This window comes from Dermacentor silvarum, chromosome 3 (assembly GCF_013339745.2).
Source record: "Dermacentor silvarum isolate Dsil-2018 chromosome 3, BIME_Dsil_1.4, whole genome shotgun sequence".
Classification (NCBI taxonomy): domain Eukaryota; kingdom Metazoa; phylum Arthropoda; class Arachnida; order Ixodida; family Ixodidae; genus Dermacentor; species Dermacentor silvarum.
Window position 1 is genome coordinate 157,695,709 of NC_051156.1, and position 19,191 is coordinate 157,714,899.

A 19,191-nucleotide genomic window follows, 5' to 3' on the forward strand; every position below is an offset into this window, starting at 1 on the left:
ACCCAGGAGTGGCTGGCTGACAACTTCTACAACCATGTCACTCCCAACTTGTGGCCTCCTAGTTCTCCAGATTTAAATCCGCTCGACTACTATGTGTCTGAGGCGTCGTTGAGAGAGAGGCCAGCAAACAGCCACATAAAAGAAGACTCGCTGAAGGCCGCCATTGCTGACTCAACGGCCAACATTTCTAAGGACCACCTGATCCGTGCATGCAGCCGTTTCCGAAGCCGAATTGAATCAGTGATTGCTGCGGATGGCGGATTCATTGAGTAATTGTGGAAATAAACCGCAAGACAAGTATTTCCCAAAGTTTGGTGAAAATACGAGGTGTTTTCAAAAAGAAACCAAGCTTTTGCTATAACACTTTTACTGCTTATGGTACAACATTTTAAGCGCTGTCTCATCCAAAGTAGTCCCCTCTACTGGCAATGCGCTCTTCCCATCTTCCATTTTTGGAAAGCCTCCTGGAATGCACTTTCTCGAATTGCGCACAGGTCTCTTCTCTCATTGTCCTGGATTTCCTCTATGGTTTGGAAACGACGTCCTTTCAAGGTGGTTTTCAGCTTGGGGAATAGAAAAAAGTCTGCTGGGGCTAGGTGCAGAGAATATGGTGGGTGGGCCATAACAGGAGTGTGGTGTTTCGCTAAGTAGCTGTGGACAAGGAGTGACGTGTGAGTCGGGGCATTGTTATGATGCAACATCCAAGCCCGATTCTCCCACAATTCAGGCCTCTTACTGCACACAAAATCTCTCAAATGTGCTAGGATTCCCTGGTAAACTTTGTTTACCGTCTGACTATGTGGCACAAATTCCTGTTGGACAATGCCTTTGCAGTCAAAAAACACAACCAACAACACCTTCATTTTTGACCGACTCATGCGTGCTTTTTTTGGACGAGGAGAAGCTTTAGCCACCCACTGCGATGACTGCACTTTCGTTTCAACATCATAGCCATAAACCCATGTCTCATCGCCTGTTATGATGTTCTTAAGAAAGTTTTCATCGTCATTGGCCGCGGTGAGCAGTTCCTGGCTGATTTCAACACAGGTCTGCTTCTGTTCGTCAGTCAACAAACGCGGCACGAATTTTGCACTGACACGATGCATCCTAAGTTTGTCATTCAAAATTTCATGACATGATTCTACGCTGTTACCCACTTCGTCAGCGACTTCTCGAACAGTCAAACAACGATTTCCACGAATCACAGTTCGAACTCTCTCGACGTGGTCATCATCTGTGGATGTGGAAGGTCGTCCAGGCTTGGGATCGTCACCGACCGACATTCTTCTGTCTTCAAACCCTTGAATCAATCATAGCACTGCGTGCGACTCATACAGTCCTCCCCGTATGCTTGGCTAAGCAACTGAAATGTCTCTGTGAAAGTTTTCCCAAGTTTGTAGCAGAACTTCACACACACACGTTCTTCCCATTCCTTCATTGTCACTTTGACACCAATCCGAAGAACAGCGTGTTCATGTGCCCACTTCAGCGGCTGTAGCTCGCCAACTAACAGTCAGAGTGAAAGGCGGCAAATGGCAGTTTGTTGTCTAAACCTGCCGCTACATGTACTCAGCCGCAGCACACTCCCTCTGCCGGTTGGCGCACTATTTCAAAAGTTCGGTTTCTTTTTGAACACACCTCGTATGTCTATTTTTGCTGGAGATATTCTTCTCTGCCTGAAGCTAACATTGTGTTCTTAAATACCTCGCGCACCCATGATGTACCGTCAGTAATCCCTGAAATCAGTGCACACAGCTGTGCAAAGGCACAGTTCACATACCTGCTGGAAGACAAAGGGCAGTGGTGCGGACACGTTCTGCGCATAATATGGCCAGAGGAGCGTCTCGATGATGGAGACGCCAAAGTACGCCAGGAACACAATGCCAAGCGAGAGGACTATGCCAATGGGGATGGCCCGTCGGGGATTCCGGACCTCCTCGCCTGAAAAACCGGACAGCATTAGACGAAGGAATGGCAGTTTGCCTTTTGTGGCTCAATTTCGGGTCTACAGTGTTCCTGCTGTCATCACATCGTTCGCCACTGTCATCATGTCATTAGTATCATTGCGATTACTGTTGTTGCCTTTGATGCTAAGAACCGATCAGTGTTTTAAGGCAATCATCAGAGGCCCTCTGAAGTACCTTCCTTAATCGCATTGCACTACTAATCACACAAAACATTAAATTCGAAAACACTAAACCACATAATTTTACTTTTGTGCGTTTCCCATTGAGATGTAGTCACTTGTAAGTGACCAGCATTTCAAGAGTGATGGCATGTTTGGCGATATCTTGGTGAGCGTATCGTCCCACTGTCTAGGCCACGGCCCGTGCATTCTCATACGAGCTTGTATGCCTCACATGTCACATACCATATTTTCACGTATATAATCTGACATGTATCCACAACCGCCAATCACAGCCCTAGGTAATAAAAAGGCTATCATAGCCCACATAATAACTACACACAACAGCCAGGCACAAAAAAAAATCTTGAAGGATGATGCTTTCATGAAGTTTCAGAAGACACACACCTGCATGTGCGTTGTCATTCTAACAGTCATACTGGAGCTACAGCAGGACAGAATACTTGAATTCCAGAGAAAGATCCGACTTCTAGAGACAACAAATCAGCTTCAAGAAGGTTAACAAGAGATGCCCCTTCGTGCTTGCAATTCTAATTACAATTGAAGCTCAATATAATGAACATAAGTTATTGGATATAACATAGTAAAATAGAAATGTTTCTCATCGCTATCAGCAAGTAAACAAGTAAAAAATGTAAGCTTATAATGAAGACCAGACGTAGCAAAGGTATTTTCATGTCAGGTACAAGTTTATTACAATGATGTTTGACTGCAACTAAATTGTAGAGTCTTTTTTTTTTTTTTACGTATCGAAAGTGCACAGTGGGTTATCAGGAACACTAAGTGGAGGGCTCCAGCTTAATTTTGACCACCTGGGTTTCTTCAACGTGCAACTAAATTTAAGTACACAGCCGTTCTTGTATACTGCTCCCACTGGAATACAGCTTTCAATTCTGTGCAATTGTGTGTGTACCCTACAGGAGTTGTGCTTACCCATCGTAGCAATTACGTCAAAACCCACAAAGCCATAGAAACAGGAGGCAGCCCCATTGAGCACACCACCCACACCGTACGGAAAGAAGCCTCCCTTGCCATGACCGCTGGGAACCTGCACGGAGGAGGCAACATGTGTGAATATCAAGCAAAAGTTGGGCAGCTGATTCTTCCACTTGAATGCAACAACAATTACAGAAGCAGTAAACTGTCCATACACAAGGAGATGAAGTGACGTCTTTACAATAACATGCCCGCTCCTGAACTTTCTGGATTTATAGTCATTGAGCTACCGCGGCGGATGACCTCCGGTCCACTTTCTTTAGTATAGTAAACTTCCATTAATCCAAACCTGAGGGGACCGACAAACTTGATCAAATTATCTGGCACGTCAAATTAAACTAGCCGTAGAAAAAATGCCAAAACACACCGCTCATTCATCTAGCAGTATTCGCCTGATTCTAGCACACCCACGAATCAAACGCACACCCACGTTCTGTGCGTCCAAAGCAGAAAGCTAACGTAGAAATGACATTAACTGCTTTTAAACACAATAGAAATTTCATGCGCACCCAATTTTTTAGCACTGAAAAATGGGCAAGGGTCTATGCAATGCACAATGGCAGCCGGTTTCCTAAAGTCAAGCTTTGCCGCATACAGCCATGTTATGCTGGTAAAGCATACAAATGCCGTGAATGCAGTTTTGGTTTCTTATTTGATGCCTGCACGGTGCAGGCAATTCTCATCCCAATTTTCTTGGGAAAAAGAAGACACGCATTAGAATCTATTAAATACCGTAATCAGAAATTGTCAGCTACTATTATTGCTTGAAAATCTTCATAGGGCAGGCTGAAAATAGGCATTTCCAACAGGAGATGATGTGTCTTCAATGAATTCACCGTCCCCTAAGCTCTGGCGAGACATGGCCAGGGTCACTATTGGTGTCAGTATAGGGGTGAGGCGCATGCATGCCGACTGGTCAAGTTCGAGTTATCCGGTGAAGGCCAATTTTAGGATCGAAATAACGAACATTCGGTTACATTCCGAACACGGCGCTGGCCGGGACTTTCAGTCGAGATTGAATGAACCGAAAAACCAAATTACGGGAGTCAAATTAACGGAAGTCTACTGTATTTGTGTATATGTACTAAGCTAGCACTGGCAGGGTTATCCAGCACCCATCACAGCCATAGCAGAAGATGCGCAAAATTCTTTCAGCAGCAGGCATAACATAGTCGTTGAACCTAGGAGCAGGTGGCTGGCCAACAAACCCTTTTAAGCTACCTCATGGAATGGAAGCCCTCACCATCCATGTTGTTCAATAAAACTTAATCAAAAACAGAAGAGAAAAAGTTACTTTTGCACAAATGAACTGAACCGCAACATTACAGATTGTTTTTTTTTTTTTTTTTCCCCACTTGGAAAGAAAATCAAAAAGGAAAACTCACTGTTTTGGGTTCAGGTTGGCCACATTCTCGAATTTTTCATCTATTCACTGTCTGCACTTGCGGCTCAACCATGCTATGTCATTTATAATGCGCAAGCGCTTGCTCTTCCTTTTAAAGAGGCAGCACCACTATTGACGTCTTCAACATGGTGTGTTGGGGGGCAGGCATGTTATAAACTCGTGAGTGTTTGAAATTGGTGGTTACCATCTTGTTCTTTGATAGTGGGAGACCTTTTTGAAAAATATCACTGAAATGAAGATGCACTTCCCAGACAGGCAGTTGCTTTTGATCATATGGTATTTAAATTGAACTAAGTAATAGAAATGACGCATTACTATGAAGAACAGCACATGTACCTTTATTTTAAGTCTTTTCGAGCAGCTCATGGGCACCATTGAGTTTTTTTACAAAATAAATTTGCGATATTTATTATGCTTACCTTAGGCAAACCAATGTAAACCAGTTTAAACCATTCATTTCTCGCTATGTTGCTTTGCTATATGTGGTTGACCTTAAATCAAGGATACTATTAGTGCACTGGAGAGAAATAACGTAATTTTGCAAGCAGGTCTGAGCGCAGGTTAACAATAATTACTGTGGTAGTCACTACTGGGTCCTTCGACTTTCAATGTGTCCTTTTATTCAGAGCCCACAAACTAGCCTCCTCATGCTGTCATAGGAAGCAATGTCAATGGTTGCATTAAGCCAGCATTAAGTATTGAAGACAGGACAACATTGTCTAGATCCAAAGAAATGCACCCACTGAAGTGCTCATTGTGGGTGCGGCCATCAGGCCAGTTAATGCTGTTCTGGGTGGCACTTGAACTTTGTTGGGTGGCTCTATGCAACAACACTGCTCCCATTAGAAATGGAGAGTGCATCAGTTCAGCATCGCAACAAGAAGTGTAAAAGAACAGATTGGTAGGAAAATGTGCTGCTCAAGTTGTCAATCATTCCATGCTTACATAATCTCAAAAAGAGCTAGGAATTATCGCAGCTTATTAAACATGTCTACCAGAGTAAGAAGTGACGGAACACACACGCACTGCGCACATGCATGCATGCATGCTACAAATGCTGCACTAATTCTTGCAGTCACACTGTGTTTGTCCAACACAGTTTTCATTTTTCTGAAACTCGCACAAGTTATTGCATCGACCAGGTAACAGGAAATGTTTATGGCTGTATATATTCTTCAAGAGAGCAACTCACGTCACTTGGCTTGATCTGCCAATTGGCAATGTTGGCCGCAAAAGAGCCAGCAATGACCACGTAAAGCACCACCAGCAAATTGAGCCCTGTGAAGACATTGTTGAAGCGTGTCGACTCCTTCACTCCAATGGCCAGCATTACTGCACGGAAAAGCACACGCAAGGGGCAATCAGACTTGCAAGCATTTAGTTTCGTGCTCCACACACCAGGTTAACATTGAGAACAAGTTTAAGGAGACAGTGCAAAGAGCGATGGTAGAAAAAAAAATGGAAGGCGTAACATTAGGAGACAGGAAGAGAGGGCTGTGGATCAAAGTGCAAACGGGGGTAGCCGATATTCTCAGTTGACATTAAGAGAAAGAAATGTAGCCGGGCAGGCCATGCGATACGTAGGACAAATAACCGGTGGACCATGAAAGTTACAGAATGGGTGCCAAGGTAAAAAAAGCCCAGTCGAAGATGGCAGAAAATTAGGTGGGTGATGAAACTGGCAAATTTGCAGGCATAACTTGGAATCAGCTAGCGCAACACAAAGGTAATTAGTGGAGATCACTGGAAGGGGTCTTCATCTTGCAGTGGACATAAAAATATGATGATGATGCTGGTGAAACCTTCTTAAAAGGAACCTGCAATACAAGATATCTAATTGGGCAAGTGGGTTGAGCAGTATGAACATATAAATGTGCTTGACAGACGTAGGCAACAGAATAGAAGGATCAGACATGCACACAGCACCTACTTTCAACTGGTTTACCAAACACATGAAATGAACTTGCTAGAAGGCATTTGAAGTTCAAGTCATTTGATAGGGGAAAAGAAGTCTTGTACCAGACCAGCAGGTACAAAACATGAGCGAGTTACGACAGTTGGCTTTTTCAACCGTTTCCTCACCAGTAGAAAATGTCCGTTGAATGTCTGCTACAAATAGCACAAGCTAACATCAAACTAACCCACACAGGTGAGTATGTTTGCTACTAACCACACTTTGGTTGCGTTGCTTCCATAGAAAACTGAACAGCCTTGAAACTTCATCCAGCTTTTGCTGATCCGCTTTAACTACAAGAGTGTTCGAGGTAAATGTCCCAAAGGAACATGGAGCTATCAGATAGTGAATGGTTTTGGGCTAATTTTACTCACTTCGCTTTGTCTTATTTTTTTTTTTTTTAATATGCACCAAAATTTGCAGAAAATCTTTTTTGGGCTGTAATGTCCCGAAACTGTGCAGTGGATTTATGAGCAACACCATAGTAGTAGGCTCCGGTTTAATCTTGTCCACCTGTGGTTCTTAAACGTACACCTAAGCCTAAATAGAAGATCATTTATGCGCTTTTGCCCCCGTCGAAGTGCAGCCATTGAGAACATTGGCCCCCGGTCGTGGCGACCGGGAGCCGAACCCGCGACGTCACGCTCAGCAATGGAACACCACAGTCACTAAGCCACCACAGTAGGTGCAACAAAATGTGGTACGCAATATTTTATTCGTGAAGCCCCTACTGGAATGTGGCTACCACCCAGATGGGGAACTGAACCTGCAACTTCTTTGCTCGACAGCACAACTTCACAGCCAATAGGCCACTGTATTTGAAATAAATTACTTAATGTGCATTTGTTTACCAGAGCACTTTTTCTGCGTGGAATTATAAATCCACAGAATGGCTCCTGACCAGAACGACCAGAAATTGGGTAAACGCAAATTGACTGCGAAAGGTTAATAATAATTTTTTTTTTTAACACCGAAGGAAGTGATGGCTCCCATTCTGCTTACTGGCCAGGAGGAGGGTGATGCCAAGAGCAAACAGGTCCGGGTAGGACGAGAGCCAGCTGATGCTGATGGGCATCCACTGCCTCATGTGCGTCTCAATGGTGTGGTTCAGCAGGCTATCTAGGTATCCGCTGTAACCTCTTGCCACTGATGCCGTACCTGTGATTCATGAAAGCACGAGGAAAAATGCAGGAGTGCACAAGCTTTTTGCACACTGCAGTGGCATCAAAGGTGCCAGATAACACCACTAAACAAAGGCACAGCTAGTTGTTCAGGGTGCATTTCCACAGGCACTGCAAATAAAAATGGGCTAAGAGGACGCACAGGGCATCTACACGCATTTCTTCCATTTCTGCTGCTCCTAAAGGAGTGAAGCAGCAAAGGCAATAGCTAGAGAATCATTAAGCACAGCACTAATTTGGGACTGGGGTGTTATAGAAATAGGGGACCCAAATTGTGCTACTATCGGCCGAGCGTACAAAAGAACACAGAGGGCCTACACAATGGAGCTTGGCGTCTTGCATATGCTAAGCCACTTAAGTACACCACTTCTAAAACTCCCTAATATCAGCTAAGAAAATGTTTGTAATGGCATGCAACCAATCGGTTTTGAAGAATCTCAGATTTTCGCCATCTCTTTCCTGTCTTGTCTTTCCCTTTTGCCAGCTTTGCACTTCCCTTATGCACCTGTGCAGTTGTTTATTTCTTTATTATCATGCACACACATTGCAACCACTATTTTCCGAGGTTGACACTGGCCAATGTTACAGCTCATAAGCAAGCACTGAAGCACTGAGTGATGCAAGAGATGATGAATAAATCACAACACTGCACAAGAATAATAAATAAAAAAGAACGGTCAGCAACTCACCAATTATGTACTCAAGGATGAGATTCCATCCAATGACGAATGCCATGAACTCCCCCACCGTAACGTAACTGTACACGTATGCTGACCCCGCCCGAGGGACGCGTGATCCAAACTCCGCATAACATAGGCCTGCAGAGATGAATAAAAAATTTGAGTGGCTACACATGAAGAACTGGACACTTACTTTCACTATTCTGCCATAACACATCTCACAGAAAGAAACGAAAGAGCAATCTGCAACATCAAAGACATCCAACTGGATTTACAGCAGAGGTTTTCAAACATGCTCCCTGTTCATGTGTCTTATTGTGCACGAAGGCCCAGTCACAGAGCACCTGAGGTTCCGATTTTAGTGCAATGCAAGTATATAATGCTGTACCATGGCATGCCACATTAAAAAATTTAATGCAGAGTAACAATAAAATATTACACATATTGTAAAACATTCAATTTCAATGCAATGCCAAACAAAATGCTAATGTGGTCTTATGCTAACCACAACAGCTACGCAAACTGCCACAAGACAACCTTTCAATTTTTTTTATTGCACTGTAATGTGCTTTTTGACACTTGGGCATGGGTAATGGAGGTTCTTTGGATCGAGCGCACCTCGTGTTCGCCGTTTTAGCCACTTGTCGAGCGTGGGACCAGGGAAAATTTATCAGTGGCTCGCGGAACCCCGAGCAGGGGCCAGCGGGGAACCCCTAGGAACCCACTTTGAGAACCCATGGTCTAGAATAAAAAGACCCAGTATATCAGAATGCAGTGGACACTAGCGAGCGTGTTACAATGCCTAACACAGAGATGGGAGAATCACGCCTCGGCACTCACCTGAGAATACGGAGGCGACGGCGGCAATAAGGAACGAGAGGACGACGGCGGGTCCAGCCTTGGTGCTGGCCACTTGTCCGGCCAGAACGTAGATGCCCAGGCCTAGAGTGCCCCCGACCCCTGCAGACACAAAGGATGGGGCAAACATTTTATTTTTTTTCTACAGGATGACAGTTGCTTTACAGCTCGATTACACGATTGAAGCTGCACAGAGGAGTTCCACAACGGTCTGTCAAAAAAAAAAAAAAGTGACAGTCTAGGGCTTTTCGTCTGGAATAATATCGCCGCCGGACTCTGGAATAATTTCGACCACCTGGGGTTCTTTAATGTGCACCTAAATCTAACTACCCGAGCGTTTTTGCATTTTCTGTCCATTGCAATACGGTCGCCACGGCAGCGTATTGAAGCCGCGACCTCGTGTTTAGCAGCACAACGCCACAGCCACTAAGCCACTGTGGCGGGTACAACGGTTTGTTTATGGCAGTGGCAGCATGGTCGGTGTCGAGCAGGCACAGGCACTATAGTCATTGAATGAAACACACCAATTTAGTGCTAACTAATGAGTGTACCTTTGTCACCGCCATCTGGAGTTCGTGCGACATCAGTAATTTTGGCTTTTACACTTGGATCGGAGTTCCTACCACCTTCAGTGACCAGATGCACAGCAACGCAAGATCATACTATCGAAAATTTACGCTTATTCGGTGTTTTACCATAAAATTTCCCTGTCGGGCTTCATTCCGCGAGTATGGTACATTTGTACAGAGGTGAGCCGGCACAGCATACAGGAACATGCCTAATAAAACATGGTGGATTAGTTGGTGCACGTTTTTGACCAGAAATGTGGTGCAGCAGTTAGGACACAGACAATGGAAATGTTGGGAACAGCCACACAATGCCAAGTTAAATTTACTTCCAGAAGAAAAGGATACAGTGGAATCTCAATGATACGAATCTCACGGGGTCACAAAAAATATTTGTATTAGCCGAAATTCGTATCATCGAAACACAATTAAAGCTAGCTAAATTAAAGAGTCGGAGGTGAACTCACTCAGGCACACCTATGTAAAAAGCATTTACAGTATAGACCACTTATAACGCAATCGTTTATAGTGCAGAACTGGCTACAACGCGGCCTTTTCTGACTCCTGTTTACCCTCCCATAGAACTCCATGTATACGCATACCACTTACAATGCAGCCGTGCGAGACGAAATACTGGTTATAATGCGGCTTCCGCTGGAAAATCTCGCCATCAAGGGCGGTAGCGAGCACGCTTTTCAACAAGGTGCGCCCACCGATGGGAGAGGAGATCAACGAGGGCGATGCGGAGGAGGAGCATGAGACGTGGAGCAACAGTCCAAGGGCGATAAAAACGTCGCCGCACGCCGTATGTGCGAGTGAAAGCGAGCGGGGGATGCGTACCTTGGCGGAAAGCGAACGCACAGCGTAGAGCAAACGCGACTTCTGTCGCACGAAAGGCTGTGGGGGTATGGGAGGGAGGGAGGGGGGGCGACGCTGTGCTGCTGCACCAAATGCGTATCTTGCAACCGGGCGCAAGGGTAACTGGCGACGCAATCTCCCACGCAAAAGGAGCAAAGTGGGAAGGCAGCGTGGAGGGAGGGGGGGGGGGGGGGCGGCAGCTTCTATCTGCCAACAAATGCATTCTTGTACTTTGCGCCTGTGCCGGCTGTCAGTGTTGTCGCGCGCACCGTATCTTGAAAGTGATCTCCACACGGCTCTGACCTTTGTATGCGCTGTGCTTACGCCGCTCAGTTTCCGTTGATAGACCGCTCAGTTCGTGCGATAGACCGCACGAACCATCGCTCGCTGCGGCGGCCGCGCTTCCCCTCGCCTGTGTTGGGAGAAGCACAAAAGCAACAAAAGCGCCACCGCTTTAAACTCTTCGCGCCCAGTTGCGGCCTCCGCGATGTCCGGCGCCGCGTCCATGCTTCCACAACAAAAGAGAAAGGGAGAAAGCGTGTAACTGCGCGCTGTTCTCTTTCGCGGCCGTCGGTGGGGCGGTGTTTATTCGTATCAACTGACGCTGGTCGAAAATCGATTCGTAACAACCGACGCGGGTCGAAAATCGATTCGTAACAACTGAAGCGGGTCGAAAATCGATTCGTAACAACCGTTCTCTAGCACGTTGCAAAGTAATGGGGCTCGGCCGGGACCACAGAAAAATTTGTATCATCCGGAAATTCGTATTAGCTGTGATCGTATCATCGAGATTCCACTGTATTTTCAGCACATGCACAGAGAGGCAAGAACAAAGAGAATCCTCGAGGTGTATTCCTATAATGATCATTATTGAAGTGCACGCCTGTCCGTGTCATTTTCATCATCCGTGTCCTTATGCTCCAACACAACTCCGGTCATAAAATAATTAGCACAGCTTGCACTAAGTTGTGCAAGGCTGGAGAAACAGCGGAGCTGGTGATCAACTAGCTCATACCGAGCTCATAGGTGACCGAGCTCATAGTAGAGAGATTGGTGTTGAACCAAAGCTGGTCACAGGTGCAGAAGCTGTGGCCAAACTCGACGCCGAGGAATTCCTACTGGAATTGGCCATCGGCACCACTCGTTGATTGATGGACTCGATGCTGGAAGTTCTCCATGACTCGGTAGCCTGGATCACTTGCCCGACGTCGCTGGTCATTCAGTCACCTATGCTTGCCTTCTCGAGCTCAGAACTCGGGAACCTTGGCCCTTCGTCACTGTTTAGCAGCAGCGACTTCGGCGCGATACTCCGGATTAGCACGCAATCGCCGCATTCGTTCTCGGCTGGTGGCACGACGAGCTTCCAGCTGAGCGGCTTCTTCTTCGGGAGTCTTACTTCTTCGGCCATCTTATGTTACATTTACTCAGTGCAAAATCTACGAGAGTTGTGTGTGTCGCCGTCGCGGAGATGTGATCTTTATAATCAGTGTGACGTCATGGCCAAGCTCCACAAAGTGTTGTCATGACTAAGCAAAGCAAGAATTGCGGCGCGAAGCAACGACATGGCTGGGCAAAGCAGGGCAAGGGATTGCTAGGCGATCGAATTGACGGAGCGGGTCTGCTGGAACGTGGTGTCGGCATTGCAACGCGGTGGAACACGGTGTCGGTGTTGCAAGCTGTGCTATGCAACGTGCAGTGACGTCATCGCTGGCACAGCGGCGGAGAAGCGTTGCCGGAGCTAGGAGAAGTGAGGCGTAGCTGTGGCAGGTGGTTGCTAGGCAACACGCAGCGACGTCTTCGCTAGGCGAGTTTTTGCGAACGCTACGCGTGGAAACGAAAAGCCTACACAGATCCACTGTTAAAATACAGGAACTTGCATTGGATATAGTGGAGAAGTATAGAGTACTAAGCTCAGATATAGTGAAGCATCTGGAAAAACTTGCACCACTCATAGTTAAGTGCTTTGAAAGACACGAGTCGATTTTGGACAGTGGCACAACGGACCCATAGGACATCCAAAAGGTGTAGGAACTTTATGGCTTTGCTTTCTGGGACTTTCGAGTTTCTCAGGTTTGCATACATATCTGAAGGCTGTTCTTGCTTGAGCACATCACTGTTACATCAACTGCACTCGATTGGCACCCTGGAACATTCGATCTGCAACTTTTTTTTTTTTTACATAGGTGATTATTAGCAAAACATGGGTGGTATTTTTCCAAAATATATTGAGGAAAAAAATTATAAAAGCTATATTTTGGCCTCTTAAAACTGTCAAAAAATAAATTCAAGGAAGCACTGTCCGAAATTGTCTTTTAATGAACATATAATGTCCAATCATTACAAAAATGCAAGTCTTCTATAAATGCGTGTAACACTAAATATTCTCCAACATTTCTCACACCTAGCTTTCCACCATTTAAAAATCGAAATGGCCCTCATGTGTCCACAAGAACTGTTATCTCTCAAGATATGTTAGGAAAAGACAGTCTGGGTTATGCTAATAGTGTTTTTTTTATTATTACGACGATCGAGTGCCCCAGTTCGGACAGTTGATGTGGAATGATCATTCCTGATCATTCCACATCAGCGCCCGAACGCTGCTGTGATTGAGTCACGCGAAGTGCGGCCCTTTCGTCTGTCGCGCAGATTGGCCTCACGATAACCCACCTGCCGTAAAGTTGGCATATTCCTTTTCTATTTTGGAGAAGAACTGCAAAGCAATACTTTTTACACAATAAATAAAGTATTGCTGCACTACAGGTCCCCTATTAAACTGGTAACCTCGTTAGTATTCAGTACAAGAGAATGTCCCTAATTAGATTCAGAGGGAGGAAAGCCCTTGATTGTATTCAGCAGAAATTATATTGACAAAATATTTTCCAGACATTCATATACATACTAGAACTGAGCTGTCACCAGTGCTCGCACACTAATTTGGCGTTCCCTTTAATGAGAGCAGACCATACTGTATATCTTGATTTCTATGCACCTATGTCATAGTTTGATACATTTTGTTATGCAATGCTAGGAGACAAGCATGTACAGCAACGTATTTTTTTGCCCAAAATTTGCAAGCAGTCAATTTTGTGAAAACATTTTTTTATATTCAACTCGATATTCAGCTTTTTTTTCTTGATTAGATTTGACATTCGATTTCAAATCTATGTATTCGGTATTCGCACCCCCCCCCCCCCCCAAAATATAGTCTTCAAGTGGCACAAAGACAGTAGAAAAAAAAAAAAAAAAGCTGATATCACACAGTCAGTGACTTCCAACTGATGTTTCGTTTGCCACTGTGCAAAATATGCCCAAGGAAAATACAAGCATGATGGCCAGAGACAGACTGGCAAAATGATAAGCCTGACACAAAGAGTACCCAACAATGCAGTTATCAACAATGCTAGTAATCGAAAACAAGAGCGCAAGTGGAAGTGTTGCTCTTGTTTTTCACTGATAATTGCTTTTCTACCCTAACAACTGCTTTTTGTTGATATCTGTTTTGCTGCTGACAGGATCAAGCTCTCACGATCGGAGTGAGCCTCGTCACTGATAACAATGTTGTCGAGTGCTACCACTGTTGACTGTGTGCAGCACACGGTGCAACCCACGAGCTGTAGTAAACTTGCATCGGACTTGACAAGCAACACCGTTTTCAGATCAGTAACTTTTCAGCAATTTAGCCTTTGCTGATCTTGCCTGCTTAAGGAACTCTTTTGAATAAAACTAGCTCATACCAAGTACTTGCTGGCTTATATGCTGTCTTGCACTGCCACAAGAGAGCAGGGAATATGCTGTCAATTTCTTTCTTGCATGAATTTCTTGCAGTTTTGTGCCGCCCCATTTTTTAAGAGATTTTTGAGAATACAATTTATTTTTCAGAATACTTTCTGAAGGATTGGTAAAATTGTAGAGTTCCAAATTCATAATCCTTGAGAAAAATTCGGGAGAGCTGGCAGGTATGCCTGTACCGAAGTTGGCTAAAGTTGGTTTCATGTCAGCTTTTATCTGTACACAAGTGTCATGAGAAAACTTACAAAAGGGTGTTTCTCGGATGGCACGTGTCCAGTGCAAGTAGCCTGCACAACTGAGTGATACCGAAATTAAAGAACTTCTGGTGAACTGGTTTGCAGGACCCTGTTCATGGAATAATCCCCATTAAACTATTTTTCTTAGTAATACACTAAAATTACCCTTATCAAAATCACTAATTAGCATTATCAATTCTGGGTTGAATACTACAAGAAATTTTTGTGAAATATTTAGCGATGTATGGCCAATAAATACGATTTATACTTAACGTCCACTGAGGTGTTACTTTAACAGTAACTGAATTTGATTCACCTTAGAAAAAAAAACTATGGCCCGGAGTGGGCGGGCACACCCCAAACACCCGCCACTTACAGGCTTAATGTGACCCTACATTGAAGTACAGGAGTGCTTTTCGCGTTCCAACCCCGTTGAAATGCAGCTGCCACAGCCGGACAACGCACCCGCAAGCTCAGCTCATCAGCAGCAAGCCCTAAAGACCGCACCTACACAGTGGGGGGGTGTGCCACTCCTTCAATGTATCATGGGTGGAGTAGCAAACACATTAGCTACCAATTAGAGTTCATGTAAAATATTCAGTCCTAAAACTACAAAGCAGCAGCAGCCTGCGGCCTTTTCTGAACTCGTAGTTGAAGGAATTCTGCCTGCTTACAAGCATGTTTTTCTGAAGTTGTGAATCCTCACTTCTCACCATGGCTTGAACCAACAGAGGTCTTTAACCCCTTGAGGAATATTGACGACCTTACCTTCTCACGAGCTATCACTGCTTGTTGATTTATGACGATCATCATGGATATACCGTCACTTGCCGAAGATATTTTTTGCATACAGGGAATAGGAAACAAGTGTTTTTTTTCCTTTCACGACAAAGATGCCAGTAGACATTCCGCCACCATCGCTTTCTTTTATTGAACCAGATTTTCCACTATTTGCAGTCACATTTCTGTGTTAACAATGTTGTTGAAGGACGCTGCTAAATATTAGACGAAGACGATGACATGCACTTGAGTCTCGCTATTCGCAACCAATTTCAACAGCCATTATGGACGCATTTTAACTGTTCTGTGGGTAATAGAGCCCTCTATGCCCCCCTCGTACCGCGAAGACTCCTCGGTTTCACAACTACTGGTGCCAAAAACCGGGACCGAAATGAGGACCTTTATAATTGTTTAATATTGTTTAGAAAAAGAAGAAGACGCATCTTCCTGCAGTCACTTCCACCATCATCACCAGGTTACTATGCAATTAAAGGAAGTGACCGTACGGGTCTCAGCCAAAGCCAAAAGAGTTCATGTTTTGATATTACATGAAAAAAAAAATTGTCATTTTCATACGGTTTTTAAAGAGGCCTTAAGGGGTTAAAAATATGACGATGACCTTGTGAAACACTTACCAAGCAGGGTCAGGTCAAATGTGGAGAGACACCGATTGAGCTGCGAAGCCTCGGCGACATTGGCCCCGAACCTTTTTCTCCGAATCAGGGCAGACACGAAAGATTTCCCACTATCAGCCATTTCCGATGACCAGCTGCCTTCCTTTGGAACTGCAACAAAATGTGCATACAAACACAGCAATGTGAACGGATGCAGTAGCACAAGCCCGCAAATGCACTGCACAGTAAAGTGGCAATTAGGAGTGCTTGGTTTTGGCTGCTGAATTTATCAAGAGAAGTAATGAAAACAAAGATATGGACATTACACACACGCACTGTGCTCACTACCAATCAAAGCTCAATCATGACAGAAAAAGTGTATGCACATATAAGATGAGTGTACGAACGTGCTAAAAGAAGTATCCAGTCTTTAGAACAATTAAAATAAACTAATTGGAAGTTTTAGAATTTCAGAGCGAAGCTATCAAGGGGAGTTCCCACAATGGTTCTCGTGCAGTGGTAGTAGTGTGGTCAATATCGCATGCCAATCAAAAAACGACCATCAGTGCAGCCTGCATCGGAGCACAGAAGGCTGTATGATCAGCGCTTCAGTGAGAACACGCAGACAGACACGGGTGCTTACTAAGAACAGCCAGCAACACAACTCTACTGGGCCGTCAAAACGCACTGCCAGATGCCGGCATCTGTAGAGCTAGCACAGGTACAGGAACATTTGTCATGCAGGTGCGTAGCCAGGGGGGGCTGATGGAGTATTTGAGGTTTTAGCACCGGAATAGAGGCCTATCTCATTGCGACTGCAGTTTCTATGTAAATGTATACAAACTTTTGCAGATTCTAGTCACCCTTCCAGTGACCACTGCGAGCGCAGAGAGAATATTTTTTAACATGAGATTACTAAAAAGCTACTTGCGCTCTACAATGTCAGAGGAACGCATGGTTAGGCTGGCGTTTCTATACGCCCACAGAGACGTCGGCATCAACATGTCCAAAATCATTGACCGCTTCACCAAACTTCCCCGCCGAGTGAAGTTTGTCCTTTAGATAGTGAAGCAGCAAAAATCAATACAAGTAAAAAGCTCTGTTCCTTCAGGTCCATAAACTCGTAATTATGAAAACTGTTGAAATTATGAAAACTAATTATGACTGTTCATTAGCTTTTAAACCGCAGAAATTTTCACCGTTTATTCAAACAGTTAGCATCATGATCAAAATTATCATGCGAATACGAAAATTATGAGGACATCAATAACCAATTTTGACCAACCTTGCTCATTGAAAGCCCGGCCTTGGTAGCTCCACAAAGGTGAGGAGATTAAGCAGTACAACTTTCGTTACTTGAAGACTTCAAGCTCCTTTGTTGTTAATGACATAGATGCAATGCTGACAACACTTGCCAACACATTCATGCTATTTCTGAGGCTTCCAAGATCAGCCCAATCAGGGCGTGCAAGTTTATGAAAAATTCGGGTACACAGCCACAATCCCTGCATTGAGATCTCTAGTTTTCTACATCGCTGTAACCTAATCAGTTGGGCACCTGCCAGTTCGCTGCATGCCACTGTTACTACAAGGTACGAGAATGTCTTGCATACTAACAGTTACTCTGCATTGAGTTGGTAGGGGATGCTGTGTACATAAACAGTTTCGTTGACTTTCTTGACGCTCTTGCTTCCCGGGAACTAAATTTGTGATGCCCTATGGTAAAACAATGGCAGTTCATGATCAGGTTACTAAAACGATTGTTTGCAGAATTTCTGTGGTTCAGTAAATCTTAATGGAAACCTTGTAGCACATAGGTAACAGTGAAGTTCATTTATGCAACAAGGTTTGGCACCTCTGACCCAAGCTTGCACTTCTTCAACTTGAAAATTTTTTTTTATTTGAACAACCTTCACAAACAGACCAACCTTGAATGAGCTAAGTTGTACTATATGATGGAAAAATAATACTACTGGAGCAACTAAAAAAGGCGGAAGACAGTGGCAAGGATCAGTCAGTTTGTCATAACAATATATTGAGACATCTTTCAAGGCTGCCCCTTTGTTTCAAGGTAGTGACAGCTGTCCCCATACCATAAAAAGAAGCTCGTTCACGTACAAAAATAAGTGGTGCCCTTTCTTCTTTTACTTCCCTCCATTGAAATCTTCCTAATGTAGCGCTTCCATATTAACTGCCTTGTTCCCGGGTCATTTCTCCAGGATGGTACAGCAGAATCAAACATAACTAGAGTCATATAGTAGTTGGCATTCAAACGAGTAATACTGCACTACGTGGCCGAGCCTAGTGCATTGAAGTAAATGCAGCCATTCTAAGGGAAACATGCTTTACTTTACATTGTTATGGTTCAGATAGGGTTTTGAGACGACTGAAGAACTCCAGCAGCCAACAGCACTAGACTTCACTGTAAATGCAACCCAGGCCCGTAGCCAGGAATTTTTTTCAAGGGGGGGCACTTGCTGAAGGCCTTGACTATTTGAGGAAAGCACCTCCACCGAGAAGCAGCTGCAGTCGGCACAAACCTGATCCAACAATGGCATTTTTCCTTTCTGTCCGGAGGGTGTGCTATTATTACATTTGGACCGAATTGACCAAAAGATAAAACCACCCTGAAAGCTAACATAAGGAGGAGGAGGCATCTCAAGTGGCCACGTGTTGCCTAGATCATTTCTGTGCAGGTCAACGACAATAAAGGAATACTAGCATGCACTTGACTTCCGAGCATTCTTCACTGCCCCCATTGAAGTACTTTTTGCGGCAAAGTATTTCTGAAATAGCCTATTTTCACTTCGAATGCCTTTCTCCACTTCTATAAAAAGCGGTTCAGGGCCCCACACATAGCACGTATGTATGAACAATGTGTAAAGTTCATTTAGTACATTTTTCAGAAAGATCGGATGGTTATTAGAACATTTGGTGTAAGATTTACGGTGCGTGAATGCATGCAGTTGCAGGCGCCTCAACTAGATGGCGCCACCATACCGAGGGAGGCTTGGCATCGCGCTGACTGCGCGTCTCGTCTAAATATCATGTCGTCTGTGCTTGCGCACTTGCCTTTGCCGATTTCAATGCGTGGGCGTTATGCGGAGCTTTGCCTCTAGAGTTGCTTA

The 19,191-nt window shown here is 44.6% G+C and overlaps 1 protein-coding gene across 3 annotated transcripts in view; it reads right to left on the reverse strand.

The window, feature by feature from the left end:
* The window catches only part of LOC119445963 (cationic amino acid transporter 3), an 87,976-nt gene that overhangs the window by 33,077 nt on the left and 35,708 nt on the right, over positions 1–19,191 (reverse strand). For all 3 annotated transcript variants that reach the window (XM_037710265.2, XM_037710266.2, XM_037710267.2), the window contains exons 2-8: positions 16,085–16,234; positions 9,203–9,322; positions 8,372–8,500; positions 7,504–7,659; positions 5,740–5,879; positions 3,080–3,194; positions 1,781–1,941 (exon numbers count right to left, since the gene is read on the reverse strand). In XM_037710265.2, the coding sequence (XP_037566193.1) occupies positions 1,781–1,941; positions 3,080–3,194; positions 5,740–5,879; positions 7,504–7,659; positions 8,372–8,500; positions 9,203–9,322; positions 16,085–16,234 (971 nt within the window). The remainder of the gene's footprint in view (positions 1–1,780; positions 1,942–3,079; positions 3,195–5,739; positions 5,880–7,503; positions 7,660–8,371; positions 8,501–9,202; positions 9,323–16,084; positions 16,235–19,191) is intronic.